This window comes from Dermacentor variabilis, chromosome 2 (genome assembly GCF_050947875.1).
Source record: "Dermacentor variabilis isolate Ectoservices chromosome 2, ASM5094787v1, whole genome shotgun sequence".
Lineage (NCBI taxonomy): Eukaryota > Metazoa > Arthropoda > Arachnida > Ixodida > Ixodidae > Dermacentor > Dermacentor variabilis.
In genome coordinates, this window is record NC_134569.1 from 38,826,913 (window position 1) to 38,843,642 (window position 16,730).

The following is a 16,730-nucleotide window of genomic DNA, read 5'->3' on the forward strand; positions in this document are numbered from 1 at the left end:
TGCCGTGGCACGCCCGCCGCGTCGGTAACCGGCGCCCGTCGCCTGCAGTCATGCTCGTTCTCCTTAGACTAACTTCACCACCGGGGCTCGTTTACACTGGCAGTTGACTACGCTGCGTCTTGGACCGAATCCCCCCTTAGTACGAAAAAGCCGAGCGCTCATCGCAGACATCGCAAACGGGCCGGCACGTCCGCGATACGAAGCCAGCCAGAAGTTTCTCTTACGGCAAACAAAGGAAAAACGGCGAGTAAGCGAACTTCACATTCAGAAAGCGGACTACGCTGCTCTGTGTTAGGCAGCGCGGTCAGAATATAGTAGCGGCAAACTCCACTCTACCCCCCTCTCGTTCCAACCTATTGTTTCGGAATGTTCACTGAGTGTTATTTCGAATGAAGGCTAATTCAGAGGAGGTGCTCCTGACGCAGAGGACGATCAGTATGTGCGCATCGAAATAGTCGTAATTAAGCAAAGGCACGAACGCTCGCACACGGTATGCGGAAATTGGAGAGTGACGGTGATCACGCAATACCGGGTCTCTGAATTCACTAGCACTGAGAAATATATTGCGATAGCAATCGCGATATTGCCCATTCATCCCTTCTTTTCTGCTTACGTTTCTTCGCGCTACTACGAGACGAGCGAAATCAAATTCGCCAGTTACATCGTGCCTGCATGCTGTCAACGTGAAAACACGAGGCTATTTGTTTCCTTTGTTTCGTTTAAGCGGCCGAAACCGAGGATGCAACGGCAGCTTGGTCCATATCGCCCCGCTCTCACAGTTTTGCTATCGGGTTTCCCCAATGCAAACTCGTGGGCCTCCGCGCCGCGTTCGGGTCGCACGCACCCGAATGCCGCGCTCTGCGCACCGAGCTCCAGAGCCAGTCACGTGGAAGCGAAAGCGGACCGCCTATTCCACCAGCGCCCGCGTGGCGCGGTTGCGCGGTGGGAGCGACCGGCGGGGGTTGTTCCAGGCCCCGCACACTCTCAAGTTCAACAAATGGCCACAGAGGGCGAAAAATCAATCGAGGCGCGTTTCAGCGTAAGCGCGCAAGTGGAGCTACTGTAATTTGGTCGAATACTTTAATTTGTGCTTTCTCTGCTAGGGGCGCTGAACATGCTGAATGTTTTACTTTACACAAACCATTGACATAAACAATCGAGGTGTCTAAGGATGCTTTTTTACCTCAGGCAAATAGGCAGTTGATTTTTTTTAAAATTTGATTGTTGAAGCTGCTTTTTAGTCATAGCGTCAAGGTTTTTGTACTTGATTAACCACCGACAGCCGACAGCCTATTGGTATCGATGTGTTTTCCTGGCCGTTGGCGTTCGAATACTACGGCGGTAAAACATTTTCGAAAGCATGCTGGTTTCGTCTGCGAGTCACTACATAGACTTGCTGTAAAGAGGTCTACTCTTGGCAAAAAATAGTGCCTCATTTTGTTTAGGCGTTGATTATCATAATGAATGCGGCGGAGGTTGAGGGAGTACGCTTGAAGGTACGTTTTTATGCCGTTGATCTCCATAACACCGTAAGTACGCAAACCGATGTCACAGAACACTCGATGCATCATTGTGTGTTCTCCGTCATCGCTTGTTTGCTGTACGCCTACTAATTCTTCATTTCTTCTTCAAGTGTTGTATTCTCCTTTTGTCCTTGTTCTCTTGTGCTTCACTTACAGTATGTCGTTCCGTCAGCTGTAATGCGCATTTGTAAAGCCAATACCTTTGATAAGACGTAGTGGTTATCATAATTTCACTTCACATGTATTAAGCTGGCACATATGGTTCAGATACAGATACCTGTATGCGGACTTGCACGACGTTGATGCGGAGATTAGGATAATTATGACACCCGTAAGGAAGAGGCAGCTGACGGCCGTAAGCTGTTGCGTTCTTTCCGCCAAACTACCCGGCCTGGTAGTGCTGTAAAGATGCTGTATAAAAGTGACACGCCGTGACAGGGAAATTATTATACTTAGCAGCCGACCATACGTTTTGTAGCTTAGGTCTTCTTTCTTGTGCGTTTGTGCTACCCTTATTAATGAGCCATTTCTTGACTATGTTCTTGACTATGTAACCGCGTTTGTGTGGATGCGTAGACGTGTGCTTTTTGTTGTACTTGTAAACTGCAAATAAAATATTTTCAGGCTTACTCAATCTTTGGTGTCGTGAGCGTTTATTCCAGTCGAGGCCATCGTGCCACCTGGAAACCGCATTCTGTCAGTAGCCCTACACGAAATGCAACAGCTGGAGCGCGGCGGCACAACTCGGGGTAACGGCGGCGTAATAAACGAAAAACCGCTCGGGATGCCCTTAAAAGTCAGTTGCGGGTGTGCCTTAACTCGATATGACTCAGTGCTACATGTATTCTGCTGCGCCTCGATCGTGCTCCCGCCAGTTTGGTTGCTGTGTGGCAAACGTAGCGCCTACATACATATGTAGGCGTTACGTTTGCCACACAGCAACTAAACTCGCGGGAGCACGATCAAGGCGCAGCAGCCAGAAACCCATTAAAGCCACAGAACACCTGGTAAACTGTGCAAAACCCCGTTTCCGTTTCCTGTTGTACAGCGCCACCCGTGGTCGCATACTTTAGTTCACGACGCCACCGCTACGCTTATTTCCGTAGCACTGTGGAAGGTACAGTTTCCCTTCTCTAAGTTTGTATAGGTGTTCTGTGGTTGTTCCGCCGCCGCAAGCTCAACCCGCAGCAGCGCACCAGCACGCGCGACGGTTTGTGACAGCAGCAGCAGCAGTAGCGGCGGTCGGGGACCGGTGAAGTGGCGGCGCGCACCACAAGGCTGGGTCCTTGTGCCGTCGCGCGTGGGAAGCGGGGCCAGATTGGCTTAGCCGCGCGCGCGAGCACGGAGATCGCGGTCCCAGATCTCTTTTCCCGATGATCGCATCACTGCCGGGTCATTAAGAGCTCTCCTCCGTCCGCGGGAATACGCGCTGACTCCGCAGCCGCGGCCGGTCCTCGCGTGTACGCAAAAAAAGGATTACGCCGGCGGACCGGCATCCGAAGAAGTCCGAGCGTCCTCTTTCCCGGAGTCTCGACGGGATACGCACTTTGATACTTCTTCCCGCGGCGATTTGAGTGTCCGTGCCACCTTCCACTTAGGACTTTTCTTTCATTGAGCCTTCTGTTGCTTAGCCGAGCTGTGCGTCTGCGATTCTTATTTTTTTTTCTCCTCTTGTAGTCCGGCAGCAGACCTGAGCAGCTTCCGAAACCGAGGCGCACGCCGTGCGATTTCGTTTTGAACGCGCTCACCGACTGCACCGAAGTTGGTCGACCTTTTCCTCCTCCTCCTCACCAAGCTCTCTCTCAGATCGAGCTATCCGATACGTGGTCTGCCCAATGTTCCGCTAACTGCATAATTTCGGGCAATTCTATACCGCTGCTCAGTTCCGGTTATTGCTCTTCACATCCCCGTGATCCTCCTCATCCTTCTTCTTCTTATCTTTCTTTTTTCGGAGAAAGTTATAGCGCTACTTTTTTATTTATGTTTTTTTTTTTTATTTCGTGCTCGAGCAAAGTTATCGTGCCCTGCTGCTGCTTTGAGCTCTATTGGGAGAGTTAAAAAACGGCATTTAATCCTTGAAGGGTCAATTAGCGAATTCTAATATATAACTCCATAAACTCAGCAGACATCTTCTTTCTTTGAATTAAGGTTCATCGCCTGTTTGGAAGGGAATTGTCATTGCGTCCTCGGCTGCTATGAATCCACGAATGAGCGGTGGAACGTTCAGCTGAATTGTGGGAAAGCGCTGCCTCTGTGTCGTATTCAACGAAGGCTTCGATCAACTTTTTTGCGAGACACTGGACCGATTTATTGAGCAATGAGACTAAAGCTACCCAATAATCTTTTATATTTGTGTTGATGTTCTTTCTGTTACTGAAATAACCTTGTACCTTTGATGTTCTTTTTTTATTGACCAACAATTTATCCACAGTCATACGTTGTACTTTTTATCTTTTGTGTATTATAATATTGATTATAATTTTAGAGTTGTCGGGTTCCTGTGAAGCTATTGTTTTAGTTAAATTAATCTTGATTCTCACTGCGCACAAGTTGTCCCAATTCAGTTTTTTACTACGGAACCTCATTTTGTATGTGTACATATCTTGTAATTCCTAATTGACCACTGACATTACTAAAGTATTTCTTATTTTGCAATAGGGCCGATATGCAAGAAAGCTCGTGTACCGTTATTCGATACGGCGTGCCTAATAATCAGATCGTGGTTTTACTCGGAACATCCCAGAATTTATTAAATTTATTAATCGAGTTCTTACTCTGATATGCCCTGGATGAGCGGTATAATTGGTTCCCCTCGTGAGGTCGTCGGGAATACTTGAAGCGTGCAACTTCATTATGCTCATCTTCAAAAGTGTATGTAAACGGAGTAACTTGTGTACGTGTAGAAATAAAAAAAGAAATTCTATGCTACAGCTGGGCTATGAAAGACGCCGTACTAGACATGCTCCTGACTAATTTGGCTCTTTTGTGGTTCTTTAACGTATACATAAAGCTAACCAGATATGCGTTCTTGCTTTCCGACCTGCAGGAATTGAACCCGCCATCTCATGCTGAGCCTATAGGAACACCGCACAACTCCTGCATCCAAGGTATCGCGTAGAGCTAACAAATAGTTAACTTGGCACGAATAGTTAACGCATTGAACGAATAGCTAATGACGCGAGTGCGCTCGACATAAAAGAGCGGCGTAAGCTGTAAGCGAGAAAAAAAAAACAAAATTTATGTCGCGTCCAGGTCCACGTCTCTCTAAACGTGAAAATCGTGAATGCAGTGACAGGGCATCGGACAGAATTCGAAACAGAGCTGCATGTCGTGTAATAAAATACCGAGTTAAAATGTACAAAGCCACTATAGTTCATACTGCAGGCTACTACATACATAATTTCGCTGCATGCATCCTTTGACATATTATTCAACATGTCGCACTCAGCGGACTTACCGCAGGAATAAGTTTCATTTTTGCTTCAGACGGTTTGACGAACGAATTCAACACAGTCGTCTTGATTGTTTTCTTAGCGTGTAGGCTTTACGATAGCTGCGGTAGCTAATAACTTTGGAAAAGAAAGAAAGCAAGGACTAGGTGGGTAACGAGTGGCAGACGCAGCAATCTTTCGCAGCCCCTCCGGGCGTCCTCGATTCCCTGGCCCAATTCAACGACAGTGGAAGACGCTGCCGCGTACAAAGCGCAAATAGCTGAACACTACAAGAACATCAAGGAAAACCGCACTATTTTGCCCCAACCTCATCATTCACTCAACATGGAACAAGCACATGTCCTTCGTAAGTTCAAACGAACACTCTTCTCACGCCGCTAATGCTCTACAACTACGGTTGGCGTAGCACAGCTCACTGCCCCAACTGTCTGGAGATAAGGGCAGGTGCAGAACACATTCTGTACTTATGTAACACTGCCATTACCTCTCCTTATTTTCCTTACCCTTCCCCTCCTTCCTGGAGTGCTTGGCTTCACTCGGACTCGGCGGATGAACAACGGGCCTTAGCGGGGCAAGCGCTCTACTTTACTGGGCCTTAGTGTTGGCCTTAAATAAAGTTTTTTTCCTCCTCCTTCGCAGCCTTCTCGACGTCCGCAAACGAAGGTGTTCGAGTAGTACGTCATAAACCTCACAAACGCGAGTTCACTCGAAGGATCCAGCATAATGTGAGCATACATGTACAGTCACCTATAAACCGCATTTTTAATGTCTATCGAAGACGCGGGCTGACGGGCGTTTTCGAAAGCACCTTCGCCTCCGCGTCTGACAGCACGTTTAAAGGTACGAGCCGCCTGCAGATCGCTTTCAGGATAGGGCGCGCGCGACCGCTCGCGACGGCGCAATGTATGCAGTCGCTGGCGGAGTGGAACGCAGCTCCCCCTTCCCCTCCCAAGCTGCTTCATCACTTTCCTCCCTTGCGCGCGCGCTAGATCGAGCCACGATCGTCGGTTACCCTTGCGCGTTGGCGAAATACGCAGGTACTGCTGGAGTAGAACGCCGCCCCCCTCCCTCCCCACCCCCAGGGACCTTTCGCGCGGCAGAAGACGGCGCGTTTCCTCTCCGCTTTCCTCCTTTACGCGCGCCAGATTGAGCCGCGATCGTCGGCTTCCTTTCCGCGTTTTCGCTCGCGCATACAGCACGCGGCGTGCGGGGACGGTGTTTATCGCTATTGTACTTTATACGGAACATCACGTCGACGGCGATGGCAAAAATGCGACTGGAGTGTCCATATAGTTGAATAAAACAAAACAAAGAAAGAAACTCTTCCAGGGAACATAGCATCACAGATACGTCATTCTCTCGTTATGCTCTTCACGGACAGAGTGTTTTCACGAAACTCGAAGGAAGCGCGATTGTGCACCCTACAGATATGAGCTTGTTAACGCCGTAATGCTGGAAGAGCAGGAAAAGAAAAGTGTAACTGCAAAAAGAAGCTAAAGGAAGTGTTTTATAATAGCCTGCGGTGGAGATGATACGATGCCACAACTTAAGCAGTCACAAAGAAATCCTCAAGTCCTGTCGACGTCGAACCGAGAGCCGCTGCTGATCAAATTTTCCAGAGCCCGCTGAGCCGCAACGCTTCGTTGCAGCGCGGCGAAGGCAACTTCGGCGAGCCAGTCAAACCGCTGCGCGTAGGACGGAGGAGAGAGCCTCATACTGGCCGTGCTCGCGGTGCGCGGCGAGAACCACGAACTTTTTGTCTCGCGAACCGCTTGACTTTTCACATTGCACCCAATGTTGAGTCGTCGCGCTGTAGAGGGGGGGGGGGGGGGGGTAGAGGACCGGAACGGCTGAGGGTATGTGATATTCGACGATTCCTGCCCGTGCTCCCATTCCCCCTCCTCCCTACCTCCTGTTATATAGTTTATATTTATATTTATGTCATTTTCTCTTCTTCCTGCCCCAGCGTCAGCGAACGCAACGCCAGGGGTCACTGCGTCTCGCTAGACTCTTTTTTTTTTTCTAACCGCGTTCCTACATGGAGCGGGAAATGCGATCACGGCCAATTGGATTAACGCATGGGAGAAAGGATGGAGGCCATCATGGTGTAAACGGGAGCGGAGGGACGGATGACAAAAAAAAGGTTAAAGAACAACTTAAAGTATGGAGAGATAAAGGGGAGGGAGCGAACATAAAAGCTGAGGACGGGGACAATTTTGCACCGTAAGAGGGCATAACGAGGACAAAGGGCAGCTTGTGCATCGCGCGAGGAGATATCGGCTTCGGGGGTCGGTAGTGTAACGGTTTCACCAAAGAAGCATCCATGGCCTCGAGCAGACGGCTCCTGAACCGCGCCGTCTTCTCCGAGCGAATCAGAGCGTGCGAACGTTTTGACTTTTAAACTCAATTATACCGGTCGCGCTATGCCAAAGCTTTTCGGAAATTAAGTGTCTTGCGGCTATTCACTGTTTTTTTTTCTTTTACAGCGGCAGTACTCCAGTAGCCAACTTTCGTGGCCGTCTGTCGCAGGTACCATAACCATGCTTGTTGTCACGTTACCTCTGTGGGAGGAGTGACCAGAAATGAAAGGTCCATTTGTCTCCACCTAGGATTTGATCTCGAGCGCATGACGAATGGACCGTTGGGCTGTTATCGTCCCGTCGTCGTGTCGCTGTTGTCATTGTGCTTTGTCAGGCTTTATGTCCTCTCTCCGTGGCCGTCATCTTGGCGTAGTCGTTGTTACGCAGTCGTCGTTGCGGAGCTGTGCAGTAGTCGTCATCGTGCAGTAGTCACCGTGCAGTAGTCGTCATCGTGCCAACGTCGTCGTTACCGCTATCCACGTCGTTATCGCCGTTAGGCCTGCTGACAGCATTTAACGTGAAGTTTGCGTTCTTCTTTCAGAAGCTCACTAGAACTTTCGAGCTGTGAAAAACACACTGCCACAAAGCTTCAGAAAAGCATTCGGTGCGGTCGTAGGACTCCCCATGCGACACAAGCGACACAGAAGCGTCCAGAAGGACACGTCAAGACATCAAACCACTTCGTCAGAGACAAGAAACCGGGTGTTCGACACACGCGTGCTTCTTTCTGCGAACCCTCCCTCGCGCCGCGATATTTTCGCGAAGCTTCGGGAACACAGGAGCACTCCCGAGCCAGTTGTATTTTTAACCTCGACTTTCCTACGCGGCCTTATCAAAGTGCGGACTGCGCGAGAAGGAGCCCAAGGGGACCCATATTTTCTTTAATCTCTTTCTTTTCCCTTCGTCGACCAGCAGAAAACAAAGGGAGCGCGCGCGCAAGCTTTTTTGTCTCCGGGAGGAGAAAAACACGCAGAGATTTATGTTCGGCGATTTGTGAATTCGTTCCGCTCCCCCCCACGTGGCTGGTGCGCCTTGGTGCGTTTCCCTTTTAGGAGTGCGCGCGCGCGGCACAGAAAGAGCGGGCGGTAATGCGAGCGTATTTATTCTCCGGCTGGGGACCAAGCAGACCATAAGTCGAGCGGGGACGTTATGCCCGTGCTAGAGGCAAGAAAAGAAAGAAATATCCTTCCGAGGTCAGAAGAATGTGTGACGAGCGCATCCCTCGTTAAAGGAGAAAGAAAAGCGAAGATGCGCCATATAATGCCAGCTGGTGACGACAAAGAGCTACAGCTGTTTCAATGGCCGTGGTATATACATACTGCGCAAACTTGTCGCTCGGGTATACATGGGACACTGAAACGCGCTGACAGGGTAACGACGTAGAGGGCATTTTAGCCCAGACCCTCGATGTCGCGGCGTGTTATATAGCTTGGTCTCGTAGCTCGAAGACGGCTGCGGCAGGACAGCGTTTCTTGCTCTTGTTTTAGTGTTTCTGAGCACCGGCGAATATATGGCGAACTAAATGACCTGTTCCGAAGACCAAAAGCCGCAGGGTATTGTCTAAGGAAACACAGCTGGAGTGCACGGTATGGTAATTACTAAAATGCCTCATCGGTAGCGCGCCACTGTTTCGTTTGCCTTTGGAAACATCTATTGGTTTAAACTGAACAGGCCAGATGTCTCGTCATCCACTGAAGAGGAAGCTTTAGCTCGGGCCCAACTCCGATGCGACCTATTCAAATTCACGTGAAACGCAAAAAAACGCTTTTTCTGAAATAACCCCTGGACCGATTTTAATGACATTTGTTGCATATTAAAGAGAAAGTTGAGTTCTGGTGACTATTGGAAGCGGAATTTCGATTTAGAGCCTGAATTTTGTTAAATGGATTTTCAAATATTCGTAAGTCTGAAAAAAATAGAAGCACGAAGTTTACAAGTTAATAGCTCTGCATCAAGAATAGACATCGCGGTCCTGTAAACGGCATCCATCAGATCGTTTAAAGCGGACAAATTTGACTTGTCAATTTATATCTTACGTGAATTTATTACGTTGTGCACAAGGGTTCTGCAAAAGCTATACTTCCATATTACTGAAATTTTCCAGATTCGTGTGTAACATATCAATTTTATCCTCTTTAAATTTACTATCAGTTGCAATTCACAGAATTGCGCTATCATTTGTTCTTGCTGAGTTACAGAGTTGTAAACTTGATAGTTTCGTTGTCGGAAAATTTTCGATTTTTTTTTTCAATTTTTAACGAAAAATTGACGACCTAAACAAATATTTCGGAACCAGCAGTCACTACATTTTAAGTTTTTCTGTTAAGAGCAACAACCCTCGTCACGTTTAGTGCAGCGGTGGTCGAGAAAAACGACTTCTCCTTTTGTGTCTATTACATGGGAGCATCTGAGCTAAAGCCTCCTCTTAAGCTAGTTCACATGTGACTAGGAATTAAGGCAGGTGTTGTTGAAAGGCAAGGCTAGACTGACTACGCCAGAACACAGAGATCTGGGGCCGCATACGCATAGCTTTTTGTTCGTAAGGGTTCTCTGCCATGGGCCAACAATCTTCGCTGATGTTATGTCCAGCATCAGGACTGGCTGAAATTTGCCCTTACAAACAATTCTACCATAAGAGCTTTTCGTTAATACGGGCCCTAAATTCCAGCAAGCTTAGGCAGACATAGAAGAAGGTAACAAATCTTATGCATGAATGCGGAACTTTGTGTCCGTCGCAAAGTCCTCTTTCTTTTTTTTCTTTTCACATCGAAGTCACTCACTTAGGAATGACTCTCGGCAGCTAACCACGGCGCTGCATGGTGGCTATATGGGGTTTTGCTGCTGAGCACGACGTCGCGGGTTCGCTTCCTGGCCGTGGCGGCTGCATTCCGATGGAGGCGCAACGCAGGACCGCCTGTGTGCCGTGCATAGGGTGCACGTTAAAGAACTCCAGGTGGTGAAAATTAATCCTAAGCTCTCCACTATACGGCGTTTCTCATAGGACCCTGTGCATAGTGCTCCTATGCATCCTCCCGCGGGTCACTCAGTGCTCACTCCCTTCCTTCTTTTCCTCTTTCTATTCCCTCTTTCTTTTGCCACCAGTATAGGGTAGCAAAGTGGGCACTCGATCGTCTGGTTGACTACCCTGGATTTCTTGTTCTTCTTGCTTTCTCTCTCTCTCTCTCTCTCAATCTATCTATCTATCTATCTATCTATCTATCTATCTATCTATCTATCTATCTATCTATCTATCTATCTATCTATCTATCTATCTATCTATCTCTCTTAGTACTTCAAAGTGCGCAGTTTATTTTACTGCCCCTGGACTAACGGCCGCGGATCATTGCTGATAGGTCACGACACCCCTTGCACTGTGTGTCGAAGCGTCCGTGGTCCGACCATGCGGTTCTCGCGCCCTCTTCGCAGGCTGCTGGGCATGCCGAGCACGTACCAGAACATGCTGACGCTGAAGGCGTCCGCCCACTCGGAGAACTGCCACAAGCTCCGCTACCAGGTGAAGGAGAACCGGGACCTGTGCGTGCTCAGCCACCGGGCGCTGCAAACGGTGAGCCGCGGCGCCAAGCTGGGCATCGACGAGTGCCAGTTCCAGTTCAGGGACAGCCGGTGGAACTGCACCACCTTCCACAACATACCATCCGTCTTCGGAGGAGTGCTCAACGTCAGTGAGTACATACTGGCATTACAAACACATCTCATTGTCGATAAGGAAGCCACGAATACATAGTTCTTACAGTTGAACCGCTGGCTCGTTCGAGTTGTATGTTTTTTTCTTCCCTGAGGTGACATTTTTCAGTGCATTACGCAGGGTACTCCGTTTTGATGCAATAGTTACTGGTTTCGTTTAGAGTAAGCAAGAAGTACGCGACGCCTGCGGGGATGCCAGTCGAAAAACGTAGATTTTCTCAGCGGAAGGAATGGCGGGGCCGTCTTTGGTTGAAGGGCGAAACCACTGCGCCCTCCAGCGTCGCTGCGAGCGTATCGCAATATCACGACGGAAGTCTGTGTGTGGTTTTCCGAATGACTCGTAGCGGTCAAAGAAATCGCGTATTTGAATAAGACACTATGGCCACGAAATCTCCGCCGGCCGCTGAAAGGCGTGAAAAGGACGTAAATGCGGGCTTTCTGTGCGCATCTTCGACAATTTAGATGTCAAGTGCACCTTGCCTCACTTTACATTCCGCTCTTGCTTGACCACCTGAGCGAATGTATATATAACCGACATTATTTCCGTATAGGTCCCGCGACCAGCGCCTCGTTTACGTTCGTACGTACTCCTTTATCCGTGTTTTCTCACCCTAGAAACGCGCCTGCCCCGCGGGCCTGAAGCTCCCAGCCAAAAATGAGCCCTCACGTCCCCTCTGTCCGCCCCAGGAACTTCCTATCTTGCTTAGCGTGGCACGGTATGCGCCGTCGCGGCACGACCGTAGCTGACGTGGCCCCGCCGAAGGAGACCACGACGACGTGCCCGGACATTCCTTCGCACGGTACCACAGCGGCGAGCTGCCGCCACCGGCATACCAGCGCAGAGGGCGCTCTTTTGCATGCCCGCCACGTTTTTTTGGGCGGCAGAGACACGGGGCCACTTTAGGGTCCGCTATCTTTACGACCAGGGGCCGAAGCTTGTCCGACGCCCACGGCTCCTTCCACTGCAGCAGTGATGCAACCATCGGCGGCCGATTATCGGCGGGGCCGCGCCCGCACTGCAGGAGAAGAGGGCGGGAAAAGTACGACCAGCCGGACTGTTGGCGACGGACGGCTGCTAGCGCTGACGCGCCGCTTGTAGGCGGCGGGTGGCTTTACGACCGCCGGGAATGCTGCGCGCTCGCGGGACGCGTCTCTTCCGCGCCGCGAAGAAACAAAACTAGGCGCCGCCGCTGCTTGCACCGATGTGGAAGCGACTCGACGTTGTCAGTATACCCGTGCGTCGCTTGCACTGCACACGGCGTCTCGGAATGCTGTGAATCCCGCCGACACAGTGGGCTGCCTTCGCTTGTTCAGCGTTTTAATTAAGAACCCCCGAAGACGTAATCTTGGTGCGTTTACAGGAAGGCCTTCTGACGGTACTGAGGAGTGCGTGTTGCATGCGGCCCGAGTGATTTACAGGAAAACGAGTCGCAAAACTTGTTTGGGGCGTAGAATACGAACGCGCAAGTTCGATGCTACGCGCAAGCATGAAATAATCTGCAGTCATCACTCTCAAGTCAAGTTAGTAGCATACACTCCTAGAACAAGAAACAGGCCAACCTAGAGGCAGTAAAGGTAACAGCAGACAAATTCAAGCTGGTACTTGCAAACAAATATGCGGCCTTAGAACAGAGAGATGAAGATGACATGGAAGTAATGAATGAAACCGTAGCTAGGCTGGCTTCAGAGGCACCAATTGAAGTTGGAGGCAAGGCACCAAGGCAACCAGTAGGTAAGCTCCTTTAAGTAACAAAGGGCCTAATAAAGAGACGACAAAGAATAAATGTGTCCAACTCAAGAGGTAAGATAGAATTTGCGGAACTGTCAAAACTGATCAACAAGGCGAAAGAAAGGGATATTCGAAATTATAACGTGAGAAAGACTGAAGAAGCCGTAAAATATGGATGCAGCCTGAAATCAATGAGATAGAAACTTCGCGTACGACAAAACGAGATGTATGCACTGAAAGATAAGCATAGTAGTATCATCAGCAATCTCTAAGGCATGGTAAAAGCAGTGGAAGAATTCTATACTGACCTGTACAGTACCCAGAGGAGTCAGGATACTTCCATTCGAAGCGTCAATATACAGGTTGCAGAAACTCCACCTATACCTTGCGATGAGGTCAGAAGGGCCTTGCAACACGTGAAATGGGGGAAAGCTGCAGGAGAAGATTGAATAACAGCCGATTCAATCAAATATGGAGGAGACATAATGCTTGGAAAAGTGGCGGCTCTTTATACGAAGTGTCTATCGACTGCAAGGGTCCCAGAAAACTCAAAGAATGCAAACATTATACTAATCCACAAAAAGGGAGACGTTAAAGAATTGAAAAGTTATAGGCCCATTAGCTTACTCCCAGTATTACATAAAATGTTCACCAAGATAATTTGCAATAGAATAAGAACAACACTGGAAGTTTAGCCAACGAACGGAACAGGCTGGCTTCAGGAAGAGATACTTTACAATGGATCACATCCATGTCGTTAATCAGGTAAGGGAGAAATCCGCAGAGTACAATCAGCCTCTCTGTGTGACTTTCGTAGACTATGAAAAGGCATTTTATTCATTAGAGATACCAGAAGTCATATAGGCATTACGTAATCAAGGATTACAGACCGTTACGTAATTATCTTGGGAAATATCTAGAGATTCCAGAGCTACTTTAATTCTACACAAGAAAAGTAGAAAGTAGGGGTCAGACAAGGAGACACAATCTCTACAATGCTATTCGCTCCGTGCTTGGAAGTAGTATTCAAGGGTGGGGAGGCTTATCAGTAAGGATCGATGGCGAATACCTCGGCAACCTTCTGTTTCCAGATGACATTGTTCTATTCAGCATTACTCCAGCCAAGTTACAAGAAATGGCTGAGGACCTTAATATACAGAATGTAAGAGTGGAGTTGAAGATTAATATACAGAAGACAAAGATAATGATGAATAGCCGGGCAAGGGAACAAGAGTTTAGGATCGCCAGTCAGCCTCTTGAGTCTGTGAAGGTGTACGTTTACTTAGGTCAATAAATCGCAGGGAACCGTGATCACGAGAAGGAAATTCATAGAAGAACAAAAATGAGTTGGATCGTATACGACAGACATCGTCAGCGCTTAACTTGAACCTTACCATTATCACTGAAAAGGAAAGTGTACAATCAGTGTATTTTACCGGTGCTGACATATGGGGCAGAGTTTTGGAGACTGACAAAAAAGCATGAGAACAAATTAAGGATCCCGCAAAGAGCGATGGAACGAATAATGCTAGGCATAACGTTAAGAGACAGAAAGAGAACGGTTTGTGTCAGAGAGCAGACAGGTATAGCCGATATTCTAATTGACATTAAGAGAAAAAAAATGGAGCAGGGCAGGTCATGTAATGCGCAGGTTAGATAACCGTTGGACCATTAGGGTTGCAGAATGGGTACTAAGAGAAGGGAAGCACAGTCGAGGACGGCAGAAGACTAGGTGGGGCGATGAAATTAGTTGGAATCAGTTGGCGCAAGACAGGGGTAATTGGAGATCGCAGGAAGAGGCCTTCGTCCTGCAGTGGACATAAAAGATGATGATGATGCAGTTGTGATGCAGGTGACGACGACGACGACGACTCCTGGAAAAGCGAATGAACATTGTTTGACGAGGGTGGTGGCTTCACGCGCGCCAGGTAAAAGCAGTAATGAAAGAAACGTAGTGCCTAGGGACCAATGATAACGCTGCCATTGTATTCCCAAAGCAACTCTTCTTAAGGCGTATGGATGCTGTCGAAGCAAAAAAGAACTAGAAAAGAGCTTAGGTTTCAATTCGGAATCGAATGAAACAAATAGCCGGAATGATTACGTTCTGATAACCTACTCAGCGTTATAGGGTCGATATGAGCCAAACGCTGAATTCCCGGAATCTGACTTCGTGCAGAGTTCCTTTTGTTAGTCAAAAATACAAACAGTTATGAAAAGACAAGGTTTCCGTGTAATGTTCGGAATGTCAGGGAAGAAGTGACTGTCCCAATCAACTGTCCCTTTTGCCAATACTTTCATCGACAGTGCTATATTCAATCGCTGTAATTTTCACGGTGCTCGGCAAAGAGCCGCCTGACTGGGTACCACAAAAGTTTGGCTCAGCACATTCCGCTTTCCTGTTAATCCCCCCATCCCCCTTTATAAGGCGCTATTCTGCGCACAGTATTTTCAACCTGTTTTCTCAAGAGCGCCCAGCAAGCACGCACCGCGAGATTTTTCTCGCGGTTACGTGATAATACGTAACGGGTCGAAATGCGGAGCAGAACCTCTCATCCGAAATATAAACATTGGCCACGCGAGCAAAGAGCGAATGCCATAACTCCTTGCCCTTCCGCTCGCGCGTAACAGCTGACTCAGTTAACGATACTATATAGTCGGCACCTGTTTACGCTCCGCTGACTCATAAATCTACCCCAGTGCAACGAAGTTGCCCGTTTGACCAGCGGGACGCAATTGGCCCGCTGCCGCGTGTTTAGTCTGAAAGACCCCGATTTCGTCCGGGTCTTTGTCTTCACCGCGCAATGCCGAGCGTCCCCTCTCCCGTACGTGCTTGGCTGCGCAGCTTTCCGGAGGCTATGGGGCTGGGGAGGCGAAGTGCCCTGCATCACGCCTTGCGTAGGCTGACCGAGTGGCAGCGCCTTCGTTGGCTGCACAGCAGGATCGAGAGCGCTGTGAGCACGCTTCCGAAGGCGCGTGGAACCAAAGACGCACACCCGCTTAACCAAACTCGATCACAAGACACGGTGCACTGTTGCGCCGTCGTTGTCGTTCATTAGCTGCGACAGAATGGGGAATTACGAAGGTGATGAACAACAGAAAACCTATAGGTTGCTGCTGCTGAAGTAGCTGTATACCGCTCGTCTATCACGTCGGACACAATTTTTTCGCTGACACCTTGATAGATAAAACGGTCAATTGATCGTCTCCGAACAAATTGTAATGAATGAAGTGTTAAAGCTCTGCGCTACACAACCACGGACTTGTACACTAGCAGAGGCGGGAAACTGAACATTATTTTCTTTTTCGCAGCACTGCTGAATAATTTATAACGAAGGCATTTTTTAATCTCCCTAAGATGTTTACTGCAATTTTTTTTTATTTATTAAGGTACACTAGTACGAAAACTACGAACATGGAGGATAATATAGCTTCACATTTCTGTCAAAGGTTTTCGCTGACGTTCAGCCACAACCACACGCACTCACGAACGCACAGACGAACGAATGCAAGCGCAAGCACGCTCGACGTGCACACGAAGATACACAAAGGAAAAAAAAAAAACACGCACAAGAAAACACACGTGAAGTGCAAAAGAAAAGAGCGGCCGGTATAGAAGATATCGGAGAACGTTGCAGCGGGGCGCCGACGATTACCAAAAGAGGAAACAGTCGCGGGCCAAATGCACGGTCTTGCCTGCGCATACGTCGAGCCGTCGGCGAGATTTCAACCGAGCGACGCCGGCAGCGCGACCGAGGTCGACCTATCTGCGGTTTATTTGTTGCTCCACGTGGGAAGCCGTGACGGCCTGTGAAAGATATTCATTCCTCGCTGCCGTCGGTTTATTATGGCCGCCGCCCTCCCACCCCGCCCGCTACGGAGACCCAGCCAACAGTCGAGCCGCCGAACGACGTCAATGGGAAGCGCAGAGTCAATGCCGTAGATGCTTTGGGCGCATTGCCTG

At 48.9% G+C, this 16,730-nt stretch overlaps 1 protein-coding gene across 1 annotated transcript in view; it reads left to right on the forward strand.

Moving 5' to 3' along the window:
* Positions 1–16,730, forward strand: part of LOC142571656 (protein Wnt-4-like) — a 58,353-nt gene that overhangs the window by 29,235 nt on the left and 12,388 nt on the right. The window contains exon 2 of the mRNA XM_075680178.1: positions 10,762–11,018. Coding sequence (XP_075536293.1) covers positions 10,762–11,018 — 257 coding nt within the window. The remainder of the gene's footprint in view (positions 1–10,761; positions 11,019–16,730) is intronic.